Source organism: Rutilus rutilus (assembly GCF_951802725.1).
Source record: "Rutilus rutilus genome assembly, chromosome: 14".
Classification (NCBI taxonomy): Eukaryota; Metazoa; Chordata; class Actinopteri; order Cypriniformes; family Leuciscidae; genus Rutilus; species Rutilus rutilus.
The window spans coordinates 11,560,257-11,581,155 of NC_140219.1; the positions used below are offsets into that span (position 1 = coordinate 11,560,257).

At 39.0% G+C, this 20,899-nt stretch overlaps 1 protein-coding gene across 4 annotated transcripts in view; it reads right to left on the reverse strand.

Moving 5' to 3' along the window:
• Positions 1-15,933, reverse strand: part of atp8a1 (ATPase phospholipid transporting 8A1) — a 134,271-nt gene extending 118,338 nt beyond the window's left edge. For all 4 annotated transcript variants that reach the window (XM_084429881.1, XM_084429879.1, XM_084429880.1 and 1 more), the window contains exon 1: positions 15,623-15,933. In XM_084429881.1, the coding sequence (XP_084286007.1) occupies positions 15,623-15,671 (49 nt within the window). In that variant the 5' untranslated portion in view covers positions 15,672-15,933. The remainder of the gene's footprint in view (positions 1-15,622) is intronic.
• Between the last annotated feature and the right edge of the window lie 4,966 nt (positions 15,934-20,899).

Below are 20,899 nucleotides of genomic sequence, written 5' to 3' on the forward strand. Positions count from 1 at the left end.
ACACATTTTAAACATTGCTGACGCACAATCGTAAGTTTTCAGAAATAAAAGATTTTGCCTTTTTAATTCAAGTTTGAGCAAAAATCTTTTGGCAAACCAAACAAATATTAACTCCAAAATGGATGTTTGAGCTATAATTACGTGCCGGTTCAGTCATCACACTGGAACTGGAAGGTCATGTCAACCACATTGCATTGTTGTATATATACAGTGTTGTCATCTGGCCATTCTATACAAACAGAAAATATACATATTTTGCCAAGTACATAATATTTCTTGTTGGAATTCCAAGTGTTATGCCATTTTAACCATTCAGGGTTCATTTTACTAACTTTAATTTGATGGACAACAAGGATTCTTGTCAAAAGAAATATGGACATTAGGTTTTTTTTAATAAAGGATCAGGGTGAATTCTAGAACATCTTCGCCTGGAAATCCAACAACATAGTGAGTCTGCAGATTAAGAGGGCTTCCCGTTTGATCCAATGCACTACCACATTAAGGACAAAATCTTGTATAATTAATGACTGCAGTAGGAGCTGGGAGAAAGGAGGGTCGTAAGCTCTGAGTGAGGAGACAGTGACTGATGCCGTGACTGTATTTCACACCCCTACCGAGAAACAAACTGGAGAATGCAGTAAAGGACAATGTCATGGAGACACCACTAAAATTAACCTAAATAAGTCCAAACTCAGTGCAGCAGTTATTAAAACAACCAGAAAGTCCTCCTCTTGCTCAAGAGAATGCGGTGACTTCAATGGTGCAAGAAATCAGTGCAAGAGGGCATTATAGTAGAGCATCAGCTCGGTTGGCTGTGAAGCTGCTTGCACAATATGTACTGCTTAAGTAGTACAATACAAAACAATAACACTGGCATGTTGAAAAAAAAGAAAAAAAAAGTCTGTATCTGTGTATTATTAATACTGGACCGTAATCATAATGGAGCAGAATCAAAATCATTCTGTTGAAACCCTTACTCAGTTCCAGGAGGAGATTCCTGATAAAGTAATCTTGCGTTTCACAGTGCAGAGAGTGGCTTTCATTGTATTCTGCTCCTTCCATTTCACATCTCTTTTCCTCCAGAGACAGTGACGTTCAGGCTCAGTGTCTGACACATATTTCTCTATGTGATCTTCTCGTAGTATTCCCTCGTCGGCGCACTGCCTCCCTCTGCACTAATTTCATTAACTGCAGGCTAGTCACGCCTCAGCTAAACAGATGCCAACAAACAGTCAGCCAGACACAAGAACAAGCTCCAGATCAGCCTCCTGATACCTCTTACTCTCATCGTTTTACCCTCTCCCGCTCAACAGATCTGCATTTTGACCTTGATTTTCTCTCTTCCTATATTTTTAGTCTTTTTCTAGTTCTTTTCCATTTATAGTAGGGGTGTAACATGTACACAAAACTGACAGTTCGGTACGTATACCTCGGTTTTGACGTCCCGATTCGGTTCAGTACAGCAGGCGGGGGAGAAAACTAAACAAAATTGCTTTTTTTATTAAACACAGGTTTACTGAACAAATTGTGTCTCTTTTTAAATGAATTCGGTTATAATTAAAAGTTTCTTATAGATAAAAGAAAAAGAAAAGAAAAAAAGTATCTCTGCTAATGCTGTAAACAATATAGGGAGCTCTTATTTGCACAATGCTATAAATATTTAAGGTTAACAACAGAGCCCAAACTATTAGCCTAAATTCAGTTGCTATATATATTTTTAGATATAATAAATCAACACTCAAATAACAAATTGTAGGCTATACAAACATGTAAACTGCACATATCTGCACATTTTCATGACAGATATTTTAAACATACATTAAATATTCAAGACATAACTAACAGGTTAAGTAAAACAGAATGAATATATAGGCTAATATTGCATATCTAGCTGACTAACAAGCTGTGGACACTGAATGACTTGCCTGAGGTAAATGTAATGCTACGTGGGATATTGTTTACAAGCGGTTTTACTGATGTCTTTCCACTGTTGAAACACTGATTGAGCCATTGCACGAGATACATGTTTCAGTTAGTTGTACTGTATCTTTCAACATAACTTCAGATGTTCATTCATGTTTATTAGGAAGAGTTGATCGCATTCACTCGCACCCCGTGCGCGGCTGCTTAAACTGAGGCGCCGATATTGTTTGAATTTTGTGATAAAATGGACATAATTTGAAAAATGACACCGTTTCTAATCGAACAAAACGCGGAGCATATTGCGATTATTGGTGGTGGTTAAGCTACAAAGCTGTGTTCGTCTTGTTCACATAAGACAAGAAAATTCACGGAACGAATACGTGTACCGTTTCACCCCTAATTACTATTTAATCAAATGTCAAGGAAGAAAAATTAGTTTTGTGACATAAGGTAAAGTGAGGTTGCCCAACAATAGGCTAGGGCTGGGCAGCAGGGGGCGGGGGGTGCTCGGTACGCCATGAGAGTATCACGATACGTACCGTGGGTGGTGTATCGCGTTTTTTCAGTTCAGTTTGAATATCGTTACACACCCCTAATTAATAGAAATTATTATTGCTAAATGTACCTGATGTACATAAATATCATACATGCACGACTTGCTCTTCATTTAAGCAAACAATGAGCTGTTCAAAGAATAAAAACAGAACTGACAAAACAGCATTTTTGCTTTTTCATCCAGATACTATGAAAACACTTGATGATAACCACGATGGCACTCTCAAACTCATGAGTTGCAACATAGAAAGGATAATGAAACGAATCTACTTTAGGAAAATGAATGTCCAAAGATCCAGTGACAATATTTGCATATTATTCAATATATCATCCATCCCCTACATCAGCCAACAGGTCTGCTTTGGAGGTCACAGGCAGCCTATGGTTGCCAATGCCATGAATATAAGAAGGAATGAGAACAGGTGTGCCGAGAGAGAGAGAGAGAGAGAGAGAGAGAGAGAGAGAGAGAGAGAGAGAGAGAGAGAGAGAGAGAGAGAGAGAGAGAGAGAGAGAGAGAGAGAGAGAGAGAGAGATGACAAACTGTGAGAGACAAAGAGAGTAATAGCAAGTGAAAAAGGAAGCCAATGGGGAGAAAAAGAAAGAGAGTGAGTTAAAAGAGAGCGCGAGAGGGAAGTGTCACCAGAGGGGAAGCCTCCGGGGGCAGGATCAATGGTGGCAGGAGCTGTAATGAGGTTGGAGGGAGGCCAGATTTCAGGATTATTGCTTGTGTCAGCCAACAGACAGCCAGCCAGAACAATGGTACAGGGGTCACGCAATCCAGAGGGGTGCCCGCTGGAGGAAGAGGGGCACAGAGTCCCTATTCTTGACTTGGCACTCTCTGATATGGCCTGAAAGACTATTTGTGTGTGTTAAGAGACTGGCCAAATGCAGTGGGAAAGAAAGATAGCAAAAGGGAGACAAAATGTGTGTCATTCTTCCTTTGGCACACAAGAGACATTATGTTGATAGCATCACTTCCTGACGGCAATGCCTTATTTTGACATTCTGTCATGAATGATTTCAAAACTCTTGTCTTTAGATATTGGCACACGCTTACCACATGACAACGTTACTGAAACCCATCATTTGTATTTGATATACGGATGAATATATAAAAAGTAAATAAAAGAAAAATAAAAGAAATAAAAAATAAAAAAGTAGTCCATCGAACTTGAATGCACAATATTGCTACCATATTGGCTATGGTCTAATATTAGGATTTTTATTTATTTACCAGCATCAGACAATTGATATTGGATTTTTAATTATGTATGCTCGTTTCCCCTATTTTTACATTTAAGTTCCCATTGCTATCAACTAATGCTCACTTAAAGTTAAAACAGGCAAACATAGATCCATTAGAGTCAGTGTAAGTTTCTCGTGCAGACCTATGGCACATGTGCTGACCACCAACATCATCCTCAAATAACATTTAGAGAAAGCAGCCAATTAAAATGACAATACGTCATACCGTACATTCACAATGCGTCTTCCATATAGTTCCTGGCCTCTCTTCTGATTTCGCAGCTTTGTTTGTGTGTGTCTGTTGAGAGTGGGTTTGACTTTTGAAGGATTACAGAGGCGTGGCTGTCAACACCAGTGATATTAAATGGATGCAGTGGCATTATGACAGAAACAACAGAGAATGCCATTACCATACATGACCTGTTTGGAGCTCTAAGCACTCAAGGCATATAAAAAAAGAGACATATCCTGGCAGGCCGGACAGCTGACAGGGGGGGGCGAGGCGGCATCTGTTGAATTGAATGACACAAGGCCATGTCTGATCCTGAACATTAAAACACCAACACGAGAGAGAAACAGAGAGAGAGGAGAAAACAGCAAATCCATGGCTTGATGTTGGTAGTTCAGTGCAAGGCGGCATGTATTGATTAAAGTCCTCAAGGGTGATGGGCTGAAATCGCTGCTTTCTATCACTGAAGTCTCCGAGGCTTTTGTAACGGGCTGTGAAATTGGGCTACTAGATAAAAAAAATATACCCAGAACCCCTGCATTGAAGGTTTTTTTCTCTCAGTAAAGAACTACAACGTCTATGATTACTGTAATCCGACACCCCAGACCTCCATGATGACTAGCTTATTTATACAAATAATAGTATAATTATTAATTACAAATAATCAATAATTAGAAGAAACAATTAAGTCTGTGGTCACGTTCACACAGCAGCAGAATACGGGTGTCAGAATCCTTCATACGGTTACGTTCACACACAGTTCAGTTATTTACGGGAGTGACAAACGCATTCTATAATCTATAATATTCTAGAAGCTACTCTGCACTGCACAAATGCATGTCTACTGTGTATTGCAGGTTTTCATCTGGTTGTGTGGTGACTTACAACAATGGATATAAGAGGGTTTTAGATCCAATCACTGTTCTCCACCTGTCAGCTGTGTGCTACGCCTACGTGCGACTCAAACGCTCCACACTCTACTCCGATATAAACGCTGATGTTGGTTAATAAAGATTTGACAGATTAACTTGTGGCTTGACCGGACTCCTGTTGTGTTAAAAGTAGGGCTGTCAACGTTAACGCATGCGATTCATTTTTGTCCAGCTTAATGCGTTCAAATATTTAACGCAGCAGTCATCCTAAGCTAGCGTTATATTATATGATCACGCTCTTATTCATGCGAATGCTTTTAAACCATTCAAGTGCGACAAGAGTGTCATGACACAAACACACACGACGCACAGAAAGACACGTGCCAGTATCTTGCGCACAGACAGCGCGCCATAGAGTTCTCTTTTGCGCTTCAATGAACAATAACACACAATTAGCCTCTCTGCACTGGCTACCTCTCGCTGCTCGCATCAAGTTCAAGGCATTGACGCTTGCTTACAGATCTATCACAGGCTCAGCTCCCTCCTACTTTCACTCACTCCTACGAGCCTACATCCCTACCAGACGCCTACGATCGATCAACGAGCGACGTCTCGTGGTTCCATCACAGAAAGCCACAAAATCACTTTCCAGAACATTCTCATTCACAGTTCCATGCTGGTGGAACACTCTCCCCACCCTCATCCGGAATGCAGAATCCCTGATAACATTAAAAAAACAGCTGAAAACCCATCTCTTCCATGAGCACTTAACTTCATAAAAAACTTATAAAAACACTTATCGGGCTTATGCTACTCTGAATAATGCCTGAACTTCGTATTTTGAGCACTTCTTGCGTTGTTGTTGTTTTTGCCTCTTCATGATGACTCGCTTAATTTAGTCCTAATTTGTAAGTCGCTTTGGATAAAAGCGTCTGCTAAATGACTAAATGTAAATGTAAAATGTAAATATGCCAAAAAGTCAGTTTTATCGAGTATCCTCACAAGAGCAGTCTTAAATGAGTTAAATAACGTCTTAAATGAAAGTAAAGAGTTATGAGAGAGTGACTACGTTTACATGCAGCCAATAACCCGTTCAAAACCGGGATATTAGCAATAACCCTGTCGCGCACGGCCATGTAAACACCGGCAAAAACCCGGATATGCTCATATCCCGGTTTTTAAAAACCCGGATATTACCCCTGGGGTACCCCTTTTCTAACCCGAATATTTGGTCATGTAAACGCGTATCGGCATATCCCCATCAAAAGGAACATTGATTTGTGTTCTGCGCATGTTCTATTCGCAAGGAATCTTGGTCTTTTGAGTAGAGACGGCGCATACAGAAACCGTCTATGACAGAAACCCGCGTGCAGTATACCGGAAGTAAACAAGAAGTAGAGGTAAACATGGCGAGACGCAGCACAGCAACACACTTTTGGAGCGAGAAGGAAAGCGCAAACAAAGGCGATCGCTATCTGCCCCGAACTATTCATTATCCGGGTGCTGCTGCTGCTGTTGTTGTCTTTGGATACAGGAAGAAGAATTGGAAATGACGCATATTGCGTCTTAAGGTTGTCCGTAGCCTACGTCCTGACGCTAACCGTGCATCGCCGTTTACATCGGGATATTCCCAACTGATTACAAATTCCATGTATACAGGAGTAACTCTCTCTGCTCACGCATGTAAACGGGTTATTCCGAATGTTTCAGAAACCCAAATAGTGACCCTAACCCGACCATAACCCGGATATTGGCTGCATGTAAACGTAGTCAATGAGAAGCGCGTCAGATACGCGTCTCTGTCAGCAGCGGCAGGTCTTAAAGTGACAACAGCCACTAATTCTATCTTTCAGTAAAGTTAATCAAAGAACAAAGGTAACAGAGAAAATTATGCACTGCTCTTGACTAAAGAACTTCTGCAGCTTAAATAAGGATTAATCTATATAAGTTCACTTGAAGCCTAATAAATGTTTTAAAATTGGGGGGGGGGGGGTAATTTTCATCCATATATCAGTAGCTGTATTAGGATAAAGATTCCATTAAACAAGTATTTAAATTATACTGTATGTTGTTTCTACATTAATTTGGAGATTAACTGTGGAATTTTTACATTTTAAAATATATAAAAAATGTATAATAACGTTAGTGTTTTTAATTGCGATTAAATCACAGAAAAAAAATGTGTGATTAATCTATGATGATAAATAGCTGATGATACAAGGCAAAAATAAATAAATAAATAATAATACTGAAGTATTGAAACTGTTGCTCATGTACATTTCACCAGAACCATAATAAACAGACTCTACAGCTCCATCGGCCATTTGGTTAGCAGAAAGGGGGCTAAAGCACATAGTAAATGCCAGGTAATCCCGACAGGGTGCCCCAGGAAAAGTGACCTGGCTTAAAGTTAATCGGAGTAGAGGACACCAAGATGCTAAGGCTGCTTAATTAGTTAAAGAGACTGTAATTATTTCCCCAAGAAACAGGGATGGTGTAATGAGGACATTTGGTCCAGCCATGTGCTTTAGTACCAAATCTGTCTTGATGTATTCTGCTCAGTGCTCAATATGTGCGGATGAATAAATTAAAATGTCATGTGTATGAATGTGAGACAGTGCATGTGTGTGCATGCTACCAACATGAATAACATAAATAAATCCATATGACCGTTTCAAACAAGGCATCTCCCACCATCTGCATCATTCATCTAGCCTGGATTAATATTTAATAGCACACACTATATAATATGCATTCATGAAGCCACATTCTCATCTTGAGAGATTGAACTGCTCTATGAACAGAGAGCAGAAAATATGACTACATCAGATAGAAACCGTTGATTATGAGCATCCACAGCTGAATTAACTAGGATCAAGTGGGAATGAAGAATCAACTTCCATATCCATCCTAGACCAGCAAGAGCAAGGCGACTGAATAATGATTAAGACCCAGAATCCCTCTCCCCACTCACTCTGTTCCCTTGAGGCTGAGCTGAAACTAACTAGGACTGTCTGAGGGAAGGGAGGAGGGGCGGGAAAATGAAGGATTAACATGGTGATCAGTAAAGAGAGAGGAAGAGATTCATGAATGATGAAGCATATTTTCATGCAACATGTGTACAATCCATTCATAAAAAAAAAATCTATAAAAAAAAACAACAATAGACAGGATTCTGTGCGCACACACACAATCCCAACTGACTCTTCAATTCTCATCCAATATTACTTGCTTTTAAACACCCAAAATGTAACCAAATTATCACTACAATGATTTTAAACCACACATGGCCAAACATTTAATCTTAACACAACATAAATCAGGCAAACAAATCGGTGCCTGCAGAACTAGGCTATATGATTTGCATGTTTAAGAAATATTTCTTCTATTAATTTATGCTTTCAGCTGCCAATAAATGGGTTTAGCATATTTAAATCCATCTCACAGAATTTCCCACAAAATCAGCACAGGAAAATGCCAAATAAATAAACATGAAAAATAATTTTTTTTGCCTACAGTGAAAGTCAATGTGGTCCAAAACAGCAACAAACACTTTCACTGTATAGAGAATATATACTACCGTTTACATATACCCTACCGTGGGCGCACTATCCCTTCAGGTACTGAATGCATGTTTCTGCAAGTTAGTCAAAGTCCATATTATTTAGAATTAGAAAGACTAAATGCACATGGCTTGAAAGTTGCAAACATTTTAACTGCTGAGAAAAGAAAAGCAAGATTTTCTAATTAAAGCTAATGGCAAAAGCAGAAATGGTTAAGTCCATAGGTTTAATTGTGACTTCAACTTCTCCATAACGTCACAGTTTATCACACAGCACCAACACATCTGTGGCTAACAAAAACTTAACACTGCATCCTCCATAATGATTTGCATGGCCATTAAGCCATTACATTTGAGATGACAAACCAATAATGTCATCATCACAGTATGTGGCCATTTCAAATATGGTTACATACACAGCTTTCATTACTGTGAGTGCAAATTGTCAATACGCTGTGGCTATTTCAGGCCTCTTGAACGAGGGATCATTAGATGTACTGACAGATCTGACACATCCATCTTCAAATGTGTCAGGGTAAAAATAGCAAACCAGACGCATTGTGAAACACCCTCAGTCTGCTGGGCACAGAAGATGTCTGTCTGACACCAACTCTACAGCCATTATCTGCACAAATGATGAACACAGCCTAAAGAGGCCAATAATGAGGCCAACAAACGATTATTTTTAAATCGATTAATCTATCAATTATTTTTTCCGATTAATTGAATAATCTCTACAAAAAATTCTTCCCAGTTATTCTATTGATTTTTTTCTGAATAGTTTATTAATCCTTCGGTTAATTTACAGATAAATAAGAACCAACAATTTACCAATAAATAATAACCGTAACTAATTGATGTATGAACTTTACCCAATAATATTATTTATCATAAAAGGTTTATGCAGTGTAGGCCTAATTAGGAAAGTTGTTTACTATGGCTGCGTTCACAGTCATTTTGGGGGATTTACAGCAGCCACTGCTTACAAGTGTGTGAATCCTGAAATGTTTTGATCAGTCAGTAGATTGAAGTACAGTAGCTGCTTGAATATGTTCATTCACTGTATGATCAAACAGCTGAAGCCACAACCGCATTCTAACTAACTATAGCAGTAACCACAGCGACAGTATCAAACATGTCCATTAAAACGTGAAGTTTTACCATGATTGACATGATCCATTAGATATTTAAAAAAACCAACAACAGTGTTAAATGCTTTGTAACTGGTTGCAGAGAATACGTTTGAGCCGTGTGCCTCGCAGCCACAGGAGCTCGTAAAAAGCAGGACACTGAATGAACGCAGCCGTATTAAGCACAAAATATGGGACTGAAAACCGTATTCTAGTGCTGTGTAAAATTTTACTGTAATAGTCCAAATACTTACGCTGCCGTCTTGAGGTAAGAGAGCCCCGGGACGTTTTCTTCTTTTCAGATGCTCCTGCATAAAAGTTGTGCTGCTATATTTTGCCATTTCAGTTTTACAGAGTGTGCAGAGCAGAATTTTATCTCGTTTAAAAAAAAATGTCCACACTTTAGATTGGGCTCGATATTTTTCTAACAATTGATTTTCAGCATGCCCGGGAGCCGCCATCATTGGGGAACATAAACAATGCGACGAATCGACCAACTAACGTAATCGATTATGTTGACGCGTCATTCCAGCCCTAAATCCCAGGTGCTTTAATAATTCAAACAGGCTGAGTGTGTGTGAATGAGTATGTCAGTTGTTAAATAACATTACTGTGAGATACAGATAGAGATACAATCACGAGTTGAGACATGAGTCATGACAACAGATTTAACACAGCTCAGCATTACTGTCGCAAGAAAACAGAGAAAAACAGTGTGTCTGGACACAAACATACACACACTAGCAGAAGTATACAGGATAATGGCGGGGGGGGGTCATGTTGAAAAACAATAATATCAATGTTAAATGTAGCAATATCCATGAATATCCATGTTTCACACTGTATATGTTAATGTTTTTTATGTAAAAATTATTCAGACAAAATAGTGCAACGTTTAAAACTGTCTGTTTCTCACCTTATGAGTATTGGACAAGGAATATACATGTATCCCTTGTTAGAACAGCATGACATAGCCTAAGTAAGGTAGGGGCGGGCTATCTGTTTGTTCAATCAATGGAAGATGAGGGGATTGTTCTGGGAACTTTTTTGATAGCGGTAATAATTACTGTAACTTCACCTTTAAAAAGCCTGTCTTGTCTAACTAGAGGAAAAAAAAGTTTCAGCTGCATTGCAGATACTGGGTGGGCTGGACCATAAAATAAGTTCAATGGAAAGGAGTTTGATCAGACTATAAAAAATAAAAAAATAAAAAAAGTCAGACTTTTTCTGGAGTTCCCCAGCAGGTCTGCCCACTCCCATCGGTGTGGGCTTCTCTCTGTGATCTTTGCCTATAATCCAAGAATCGTGCCACCTCCGCTTACAGACCACAACGCAGATAAGGCTGCTTTGGCAAACGTCCCAGCCAGGTCTGGCAAGAGCTCTGACATTCCCACAGCAGAGAGACACATGGAGGCTGAGGAGGAGGTGGTGAAGATGGAGTAGGAGGGAGGGTGAAACAGGGTATGAGCGGATTGGTCCAATGTTCTGCCAAGGTCCCGCCCTGCCCTGCCACGAGCCAGCCTGATGCACTGCAGTGATTACAAAAAGACAACGACAACATGCACACATTGTGCCGCACAGCAAGGTCTGTGGAGAAAGTGAAACCAGAGCAAGCAGCAATAAGAAATGCATTTCAAAACGGGTCTCTTGCTTTCATTCAAACTGGTACTGTGTAGGTCATAGGCCTGATCGGACATGCAGGCTTATTGATCGCTCAGTGCTGGGAAATGCTTGCACTGACGAACAGGATACTTTTCGAACACGGTAAATGTGGCAGCAGGAGGCATGACGTTCTCTAAAACCAAGGTTAAAACCAGCCAGCTGCTTTTTAAACTGAAAAATGATGAGAGCTGGTCACTCTCTGACAGATTGCATTTTCACCAGCACTTGTGAAAAGAGTCCAATCAGCCATAGCCGGAGTCTCTTAAATTATTAAAGTAAAGTGTATGGCCTCTATTCCGACTGTAGTGATTGCATACGTATGACAAATCCAGCATAACAGGATGCATTGCAGAACTCTTTCCCAACCTAATTTTCCCCAAGTATCAGCAAGTCAGTGGCACAAGGAAGTGAAATTGTTCAAATGCGGCGACATTCCAGTCAGTAAACATTATTTCTGGTCAGCCTTTTGACTGCAAATCAAACTCCGATACATGCGAGCAGTCTGGTTGTTGACAAGGGAGGTCACTGGAAGAATGACATTTTATCCAGGATGCAGACAAACAAGCACGAGAGACAGAGACAAGTCTGATCAATAAACATCAGACAAAGAACAAGCGCCCTTACACACCTATTCACATCTCTATTCTTCAAAAACAAATTAAACAAATACATGAGAGAAAGTCTCCGCCATACCCAAATACTGCAGGTGAAGCACATCGGAGCAAGCAACTTGCTGATGCTGATTCATATTCCGTTCACTTCAGTCTTTCCCTTTCGAAGTGCGAGACTGCTGTCCTGCCTTGCAAGACTGACTAAAACACGAGCCAATAGGATTCGAGCGCAAGCTGTTATGGAGCATTTCATTGGTTAGACAGTAGACCTATTGAATAAACACTCCTCATCAATAAACAAGTCTGTGTTTTTTAACTGAACGAGATTCCGAGCGGCACTAAACGTCACATTCGTGAATTAACAATAAATACAATGCATAGGCTATTTTATTGTAGTTGTCAGTTAGATTAGAATGGCTGTACCATTTTACTCAAATTATTATAAAGGTTGCACGTGAACGAATCGGTTGAGTGAATAATTTACTCATAAGATACAAAAGCATCACTCGACTCCACCAATTAGCGTAACGTAACCTGCAGAAAAGATCACATGAGATTCAAAAGAGTCGAATCACTGTGATGTCTCCTTTAAAGGGGTCATATAATGCCATTTTTGTACAAGTTAATATGATTCTTCAGGGTCTAAATGAAAAGTTTGTAATATACTTTAATTAAAAATTCCCATTAGTATTGTAAGAAAACACTCATTTAACCTGGTCAAAAACAGCTCTGTTTTCAGCACGCCATTTAAAGTGTAAGTTGCAGGTAAAATTTTTCACGAAGTAATGCAATGTGTTTATTAAACATAAAGATAAGAACCGCCCACCATTGTTTTTTATACCAAAATGCTGATATAATGTGAAAAGTTGGCACTTTTAACAGTGGTTTTAACCGCTCCCGCTCCCTTCCACTAGATGGGGCATGACGTCATAAGAGGAACTCACTAGTAGAGTTACCGTACACTAGCAGCTATATTCGCCTTACATAACTTCAGAAAAGTTGGTTGTATGTTTTATTTGATAAAAAAAATAATGAATAAAATAACTCCATTGTAAACATGCTCGTGTGTGCTGACTTAAAGGGGAACGTGATACAGCCTGAAATGAGAGTAAGCTAATCGCAAAACAAACGGGTTCAAGCACGTCAGATCAGCCGGTCGCAGGTCAAGCTGTTCGCGTTCACCTCACGGCAGCACATACTCTCCACTGCTGATTCGCCCACACAAACACAATGATGGGGACATCGATCTCTCTTTTTCTTTTCTGACAATAAACATCGCTAATTAAATCGTGAGAAATTGATAACGCGTGGATTGAGGAAGGGTATTAATAAAGTTAACTTACATGACATTTGAGGCGTCGATGAGACTCGCGATTGATGCCTGTGCAGTGTGTGCATCTCTACAGCTCTGATTTTGACTGACACCATGTACTGTAAGTAAATAATGTCTTCAGTCATTGTCCCTCCTTGCTATTCTACATGACGGCAATATTTTGAAAAGTAGATAGCTCTAACGTAGCTAACGTTACTCACCTGGACACCAAGCCAACCCACTAATTAATTCTCCTCACACCAAGCATTAATAACTCTTTGAGTGCCATGGCTCCCCTCTCTCACGCCTGACCGGTTAAAAATTGTATGGCTGTGGTCCATAAAGAATTTGATGGTTTCCCACATCCTCAGTCGTTCTCCAAATAGCCATAATACAGTAAGAATCTAGCAGAGTATGGGTTGCGAGTTCCTCTTATGACGTCATCACCCAGTAACTGAAAAAACACGCTACCTTTGAAGAAACCCCCAAAAATGTTATTTTAACGCATTTTAAGACCGAAATAATTAAATATATACATATAGAGCACTTTAATTTACACATTTATTGGCTGTGGTGGTTAACCTGCAACTTACACTTTAAGTGCATGTGTCTTTAAATGATAATGAGCTTTGCTTACCCCGCCCCTCTGTTCTGTGGGGCGTTTTGACACAACACATGTGGAGTGTTGCCTTGACAACAGTTGAGGGTATATTTTGGAGAAAGAATGCCAGCGGGAGTCTCTGAGGACACATTTGTGAACCGGAGTTTTGTGAGTGCCGGAAATTTGAACCGGAGTCGGACCCGGAACAAGATGACGGCCCCGAAGAAGTTCGACAATTAAGGCTCGAACAGGACGTTTCTGAATGGTTGGTTAACGTAATGTCACTTTGATCTATCTTTGTGTGTACTGGCAGGGTAACGTTAGAGTAGTGAGATACGAACGTTATGTGTTTACTGATGTATATATATTTTTTCCGGTAAATGTAGGCTTGTCACTGATGCGTAACGTTATCTATGCAGTGTTAGGTACAACTGTCAGGGCTGAAGCACTAAAATTTTACTGATCTGTTTAAAAAAATAACCAGTCTGTGAGACTATGACTATGAAAAGTCATTAGGCACATAAACAACACATACTCAGACAGGAGCTAATACCTTTTTCAATGTTCTCGTTTATAAAGCAGTCTGGTGAGAAATGATTCGCGCAAACATGAAAGCATTGACGTTGATCGTGGGGAATATTCCCTTCGAAAACAAAACTCAGCCACTGCGTCTTCAGCGGTTCGGCTTTAGGAACATCAAAATGACTGCTGTGTTCGTTATTACACCCAAGAACAGAACACCACAATCGCTTAGACGCTATTCTGCTCCAGCGTATCAACAATTGCGGACTATGATGACAGCTCGCTCAGGGCGGGTCTGTGTTGAAACGCTGCTGTCAATTAACAATCGTGGGAGGGGATCCGACCGTGTGACGTCACGATTTGAGACGGGGGAAAACATATAAGGAGATTTAAAAAAAAAACACTGGATGGATTTTTAGCATTATATGATGGTTGTGTAGGCACTGCCAACACACATTTCAGTACAATCAACTTGTAAAAGTGCATGTACCATTATATGACCCCTTTAAGGTTTCAAAACTCAGGAACTAAAAGCCAAAATACCCACCACCTGTAGGTATAATTTTGCCATTTAAAAGACAAGTGATATTGACATTTGGGCCGGTTTCACATTAAGCCAGGATTAGGCCTTCGTTCAGTTAGCGCATTTAGGTAACTTTTATAAACGTGGCTTAGACAAAAAAAATATTACTGGTGTGCATCTTGACACAAAACAATGGTACTGACATTTTAAGATGTGTCAGTGCAAGTTGTTTTCAGTTAAAACAGCTCAAACATGCATTTTAGTCTGGGACTAGGCTTAGGCCTTGTCTGTGAAACCAGGGGTTGATGTTGTGAACATGTGGACTAGGAGAGCATCATCTTCATTGGAGAATTAAGCAGGACCAGGAAGAAAATGGTAACACACAGATAGTAAGAAAACAGCAACACACAACTAATCTGACATGACACACCGGTAAGTTACAAACGAGTACCGGCCCACTTTTTATGACAAACTAAAACACAAATAATATAAGGTTACATAATATAATAACTTTATAATTACACACACACACTCCTGAACTGCCTGCACATTACCCATTACTGTCTTCACTCTTCACCCTATACATGTCAACAAAAACGTTTGTGAATAAATAATAAAAGCTGATCACAGTCCTAATATTAATGTCCCAAGCGACCATTTATGCATCTCACATTCACAAAATGCCGCCACTGCCTTTGAAAGCAACTGTGAAAGAACTTATTTGTAACCTAGAAATCACGCAATGAATCCCAATGCAATCTTCAGTAAGTGCTCTCGCAACAGTTGTCGAGCACGAGAAAGATTGTACACGTCAAGAAACTCAAGATGACAGACACAGATTGACACAGATCCGCAATAATAAAAACGTGTTTTACCTTCAGCACGGGAACGGAGATCCGACATAGTTCTCTGAACGGGCGGCATCGGTCCACCTGTCAACTAAACGCTTAAAACTCCGCGTTGCGTTTCTCTCTTCACTCGTCTAGGGATTTTAAGCGCTGGTGACAGTAACCAAAGTAGCTTTCCCCCACTCCCGTGTCCGGTAACCATTTATTTAGGGTTATAATTCATGTTGTTGTTGATGAACAGCGGCAGTTCCGCACTCGATAACACGCTCCAGCATCAGCGCGCGGAGCTGAACGCGAAATCTCTCCAGCACGAGCAAGAATCGATAAGCGCTTGAAACACTGAATGTGAGCGAGCTCTGCCGCCTCACAAATTGGACCGTGCCAACTAAGAGCGGCAGAGGGGGGGTCGAGTCGAAATAACGCATGCAAGCTGGTCGTTCTCACTCTGAAAACCATAAATGTCTTACATAAACGATATTTGCTAAATACCAAGTAAAATCATGTCTCGATATATACAGAATATGATTTGTACCATGCTACATAAAAACGGGACCAAAATACTGTCCCCTAATATGATCTCAGTGTGGAAAGGTCTTCAGGAGATTCCCTGCTGCAGTTACTCTCATTGTTTCGAAGGGGAATTGCAGAGACAATGACAGCCCACTATTTCTTTATTTTAGGCCCTGAAGCAATCACGACTCTACAATTGCCTCCCATATTACCCTTCAGCCGGAAAACATTATGGGTTTGCTGCTGATATGCTGAGGGTTTGCTCTCAACAAGCCACATGTTGATGTGCAGAATTCTCCATTCCTGTTTCTTCCTGTTCCTCAGGCCTACTGGTTTTGATACTATTGCCGTTGTTATAATTAAATGAATAAAATAAAATAAAATGAATAAATAAAGAACTCAAATGGTTAAAATTTTAAAAAACATATTTTTGCCTTTATTATGTCACTGCCTAAATATCTGAATAAGGCATCCACATCCATTGAGTGTTATCTCAATATATTTTATTTTATTGCAGACATTATTTTGTATTGATAATACAAGATCTATGAAATGTCAACCCACAAATAATAAAAGATAAAATGAACAAATAATTGCCCCTATTTCAAAAGGTCTTTGGGCTTTCTCTCAAGCATCCACCCGCCTGCACAGATTTGGGTCTATTGCTCCTGAGGTTGCCTAGCAACAGTGACAAGATGCCTGCCTCTTTGATTATGTTTGCTGTGGTTTTATCTTTGAGCACATATCAGTCTAAATAATGACTCATCCTCTCAATAGACACACAGACACGCGCTCCCTCATTCACAGACAGATATAAATAGATCAGAAATAATCTGAATTTTGTTGAACACACATGAATGTCCAACCTTGTTCCCACCTTCCATCTGTGCTGATCAAAAATGATCAGAAGAAAATGTTTTACTGTTTCAAAATTTCCCTTTTTTAAATGAACATTTCACCTCAAAATGCCATTTACTTCCCCTTAAATTTCTCTCATTAATTTTATGTATGACTTCAGAAGACAGAGTACAAGTCATATGAATGATTTGGTTACACTTTATTTTAAGGTGTCATTGTTACAGTGTAATTATATATTTAAGTACTGAGTAATAATAATTAACTAAGGGTAGGATATAGGTTTTGGTTGAGGGTTAATGTAATTATGCATAATTAACTCTTATTACTATGGTAAGTACATGTAGCATATGTAACACTGTAAAATAAAGTGTTACCAATGATTTTATTGTGCTTTGCATGTTTGAGGAAAGGATGACAGAACTGTAATTTTATTGTATTGTCAGAATTGACGTAAAAAACTAGTGTTGGTTTAACTTAAAATAGTAAGTTACCTGGTTGCCTTAAACTTTTTAGTTCATTGAAATGAAAAATTTGTGTTAATACAATGGAGATTGGTTTAATAAGTTGAAACTCAAATTCTATTATTTTTCTATTCATATCTATCTATCTTTTTTTTTTTTTTTATCTTTTTATCTATTTTTAGATGGCTAAATTCCATATCCATAAATGGCAATTCTCAGGAAAGAAAGCATGTAAAAAAAAAAAAAAAAAAGCATTATATAAAAAAAGACAGAACACACACACACACACACACACACACACACACACACACATACTGAATCAATCTTGCCCTTAAAAAACAATAATTTAGATTGTACAGGCATGTATCTCCTTTCATGTCTTTCTGTAATATTCCCCCAGCAAATTTATTTACTTTTTTTTTGTTTTGTTACTGTTTATGTTATATGGTTAATGCACTTGTTATTCAATTAAATGAAGGGGAAAAAACACTACCCACAAAAGCAGTTCATCACATTAAATCATCATGACTCATTCATATGTCCTGCATGCACTAAAGTTCAAGCCGCACAGTGACATCTTATTCTCCCATAAACAGGGCCTGGAATCATCTGTGCTCAAAGCAGTGGTCAGAGGCCATCTCTGTGATAAATGAGCCCATAAGCCATCCGAACACTCTCATGTCAGGCCACACAAGATCTGCACTCACTGCCAGGCTATGAGTGTCATCTACACTTATTGACAGTTTCTCACTGCATGGACCATTCAATATTCAAAGGAATGCTCATGTATGTATTTATGAATAGCATGTTGATTTTTTGGGGGGAGAATGTCTGAGTTGAGAAAGAAATTATACTTTTAAATGGATGGCATCAATATATGAGTTTGAGATGGACTGGACTAGAATAGGACTCATGAAAGTACCAAGAGCAATGCCTGTCAGTCAACAGTCGGGTGTCACCATCTGTCCTAGACAGCGCTGGCAAGCAACCTATCAGCCGATTCAAAGAAAGGCCCCTTGGAATTGATGGATCTTCTAACAATAGCTGAGGATTCTGAGACATTAAAGCCTGGGTGAAAAAAGACAGCATGCCTAACAGATATTGATTGAGGAATCTAATTAGAATTAAAAACACTGTGCATGTTTATTTTGGTCATAAGAATGCAGGGTGTGGCATAAGGTGATTGGGTATTTTATGTTGTCTAGAAGAGACTGTCTGAATAAAATATAGCAAATAAATGCATTTTAATTAATAAAGGTACATTCATTAAATTGCTTATGTTGTGCTGGTCAGTATACAGCTGTAGTCTTGGAGTGCATCTCAATCAGTTCCTAGGTCGTGAATCATATCGTGTACACAAATTCGGGCACTGGTATACCTTAAAGCAGTGGTTTTCAAACTGTGGGTCGCGACCCACTTGTGGGTCACACAGTGAGAAAAGGTGGGTCGCACAAAGGCACTTAGCTGCAGCTAAATTTACATTACGATGAGTGAAACAAAACCAGTCCGATTAATGAACAAACGACTCTTAAGTGAGTTTTAGCGCCCGCCAAAGTGAATTTTTGTCCCGCCAAAGTCTTATTTGATCGGTGAGTAATGTAGATGAACGGCTGCGCTTGTGACAGAGTACGAGCAGAGAGAGAGACTCGGTCGCGCGCGCGCTCTCTCTCTCTCTCTTCGGAGCCAGGCGAAAGTGTAAACAAGACTTCACGGTCTCCAAACTAAGCGCTGTCTTGCTCTCTCTCCCTCGCACATATTAATCAAAATAAATCGACACGGTGGTAAAAGGTCGGAAGACCAAAGTTTCATGTGGAGCATTCGGAGATTTTTTTCCCCTTAATTACTGCTGGGTGTGAATTCTGCTAAATAAGTTGTTGCCTTTGATCTTCTCTGAAAAGCGTCCCAGACATTCAGCTGACATAAAACAACACTTTAATTAAACAAAAAAACTATCCAGTGATGAAAGGTTTTCTGTGTTGACACAAATCTTGGATGTCCGTGTCCTAACTGCTGGGATAATCACACAACGCGCACGACACGTCCAATTCGCGAACTAATCGACTCCTTTGAAATTAATTTGAATGAATGGTTAAAACAACTGATCTTTCCAACAGTGAACTCAGAAGACGTCTGAATCGGTGTAATCAGTAACACTTTACAATAAGGTTCTATTTATTACATAAATTACATAAAAAGTACAGTTTGCTTACTCAAGCTTAAGCTTTAAAATAAATTAAACCCCTTGTTTTTTTTGTTTTTTTGAAAAGCATATGACTACATTTTTCCACACAGTGCTATCAAGAATCGATAAGAGAATCGTTAAAGAATCGCATCGATAATCAGAATCGTCAGTGGCATTATTATTATTGATAAAATATTTTAATTTCCCATCTGTAAAATTGTAATCAAACATTAAAGAACATGTTTTTTTAAAGTTTTTTTTTAAGAGTTAAAAGTTTAAAATATTTTGCTAACATGAGGTCTTGTCACTGTCAGTCTTTTTACATCAGTGCAAAACTAGCATGCAAACTCATCAGCATGCATTGATCAATCCCATGGCATGTAGCAAAAAAAAAAAAAAAAAGGTGCGACCAAATCATTCTGATGCGACCAACTGAGAAAGTTGGTAGCACCAGTGCAAGTGGGTCTTGAGATTGATTATACTTGTCTAGGTGGGTCCTAGAATGAAAAAGTTTGGGAACCCCTGCCTTAAAGGATATTAAGGACCCTGGCCATTTATAAGGATATAAATGACTCTATTTGGCGACATGACAATGTCCTCGTATAACTTCACTAGTCCACTGGTATTTATGAACAACAGCAGAACTGATATGTTTTTGACATTATTTGTTATTATATGATAAATACGTTGCTTGTTACGTAGGCTATACATGCAACATTTTTTAGCCGTAGAATACATAATAAATGTTAGCTAGATTATGTTCATTAACTGTCTAGTGATGTACAGTATGTTTACGTTGAAAAATAATTCAATAATGGTTTGTATTATTTTATTTTTTTTAACTATCGAGTGTCACTGGCTGCATCTGAAATCGCATTCTTCCAGTGTGTGACAAAAGTCAGAATTCACAGGACTCATAAAAAAGTAGGCAAAAAGTACCCGGATGACCTACTTCTTCCCGGGAGATTCTGAAGTGTACATGCGATGGACACTATACTATTCCATGAGGCCACGGGAGAGGATTTATAAATTCTACCTGATTTAACATTATAAAAGAGATTATTATAAAAACATTATAAATTAATATATTTAGGTTGATTTAGTAAACAGTTTATAAAACAGTTAAAATTCAGCACCCATTTTCAGTTTACCATTGTTTTTAGTGTAAGTAGTTTTCACCTGGTCATGTGATCTCAGTGTGGTGGCTTCCTCGACTTCCTTGAGTCAGCCCAGCGTCATTTGAAATCAAGCAGCTTTTATTAGGCTAATGACTGGATTTTTCTACATATATAA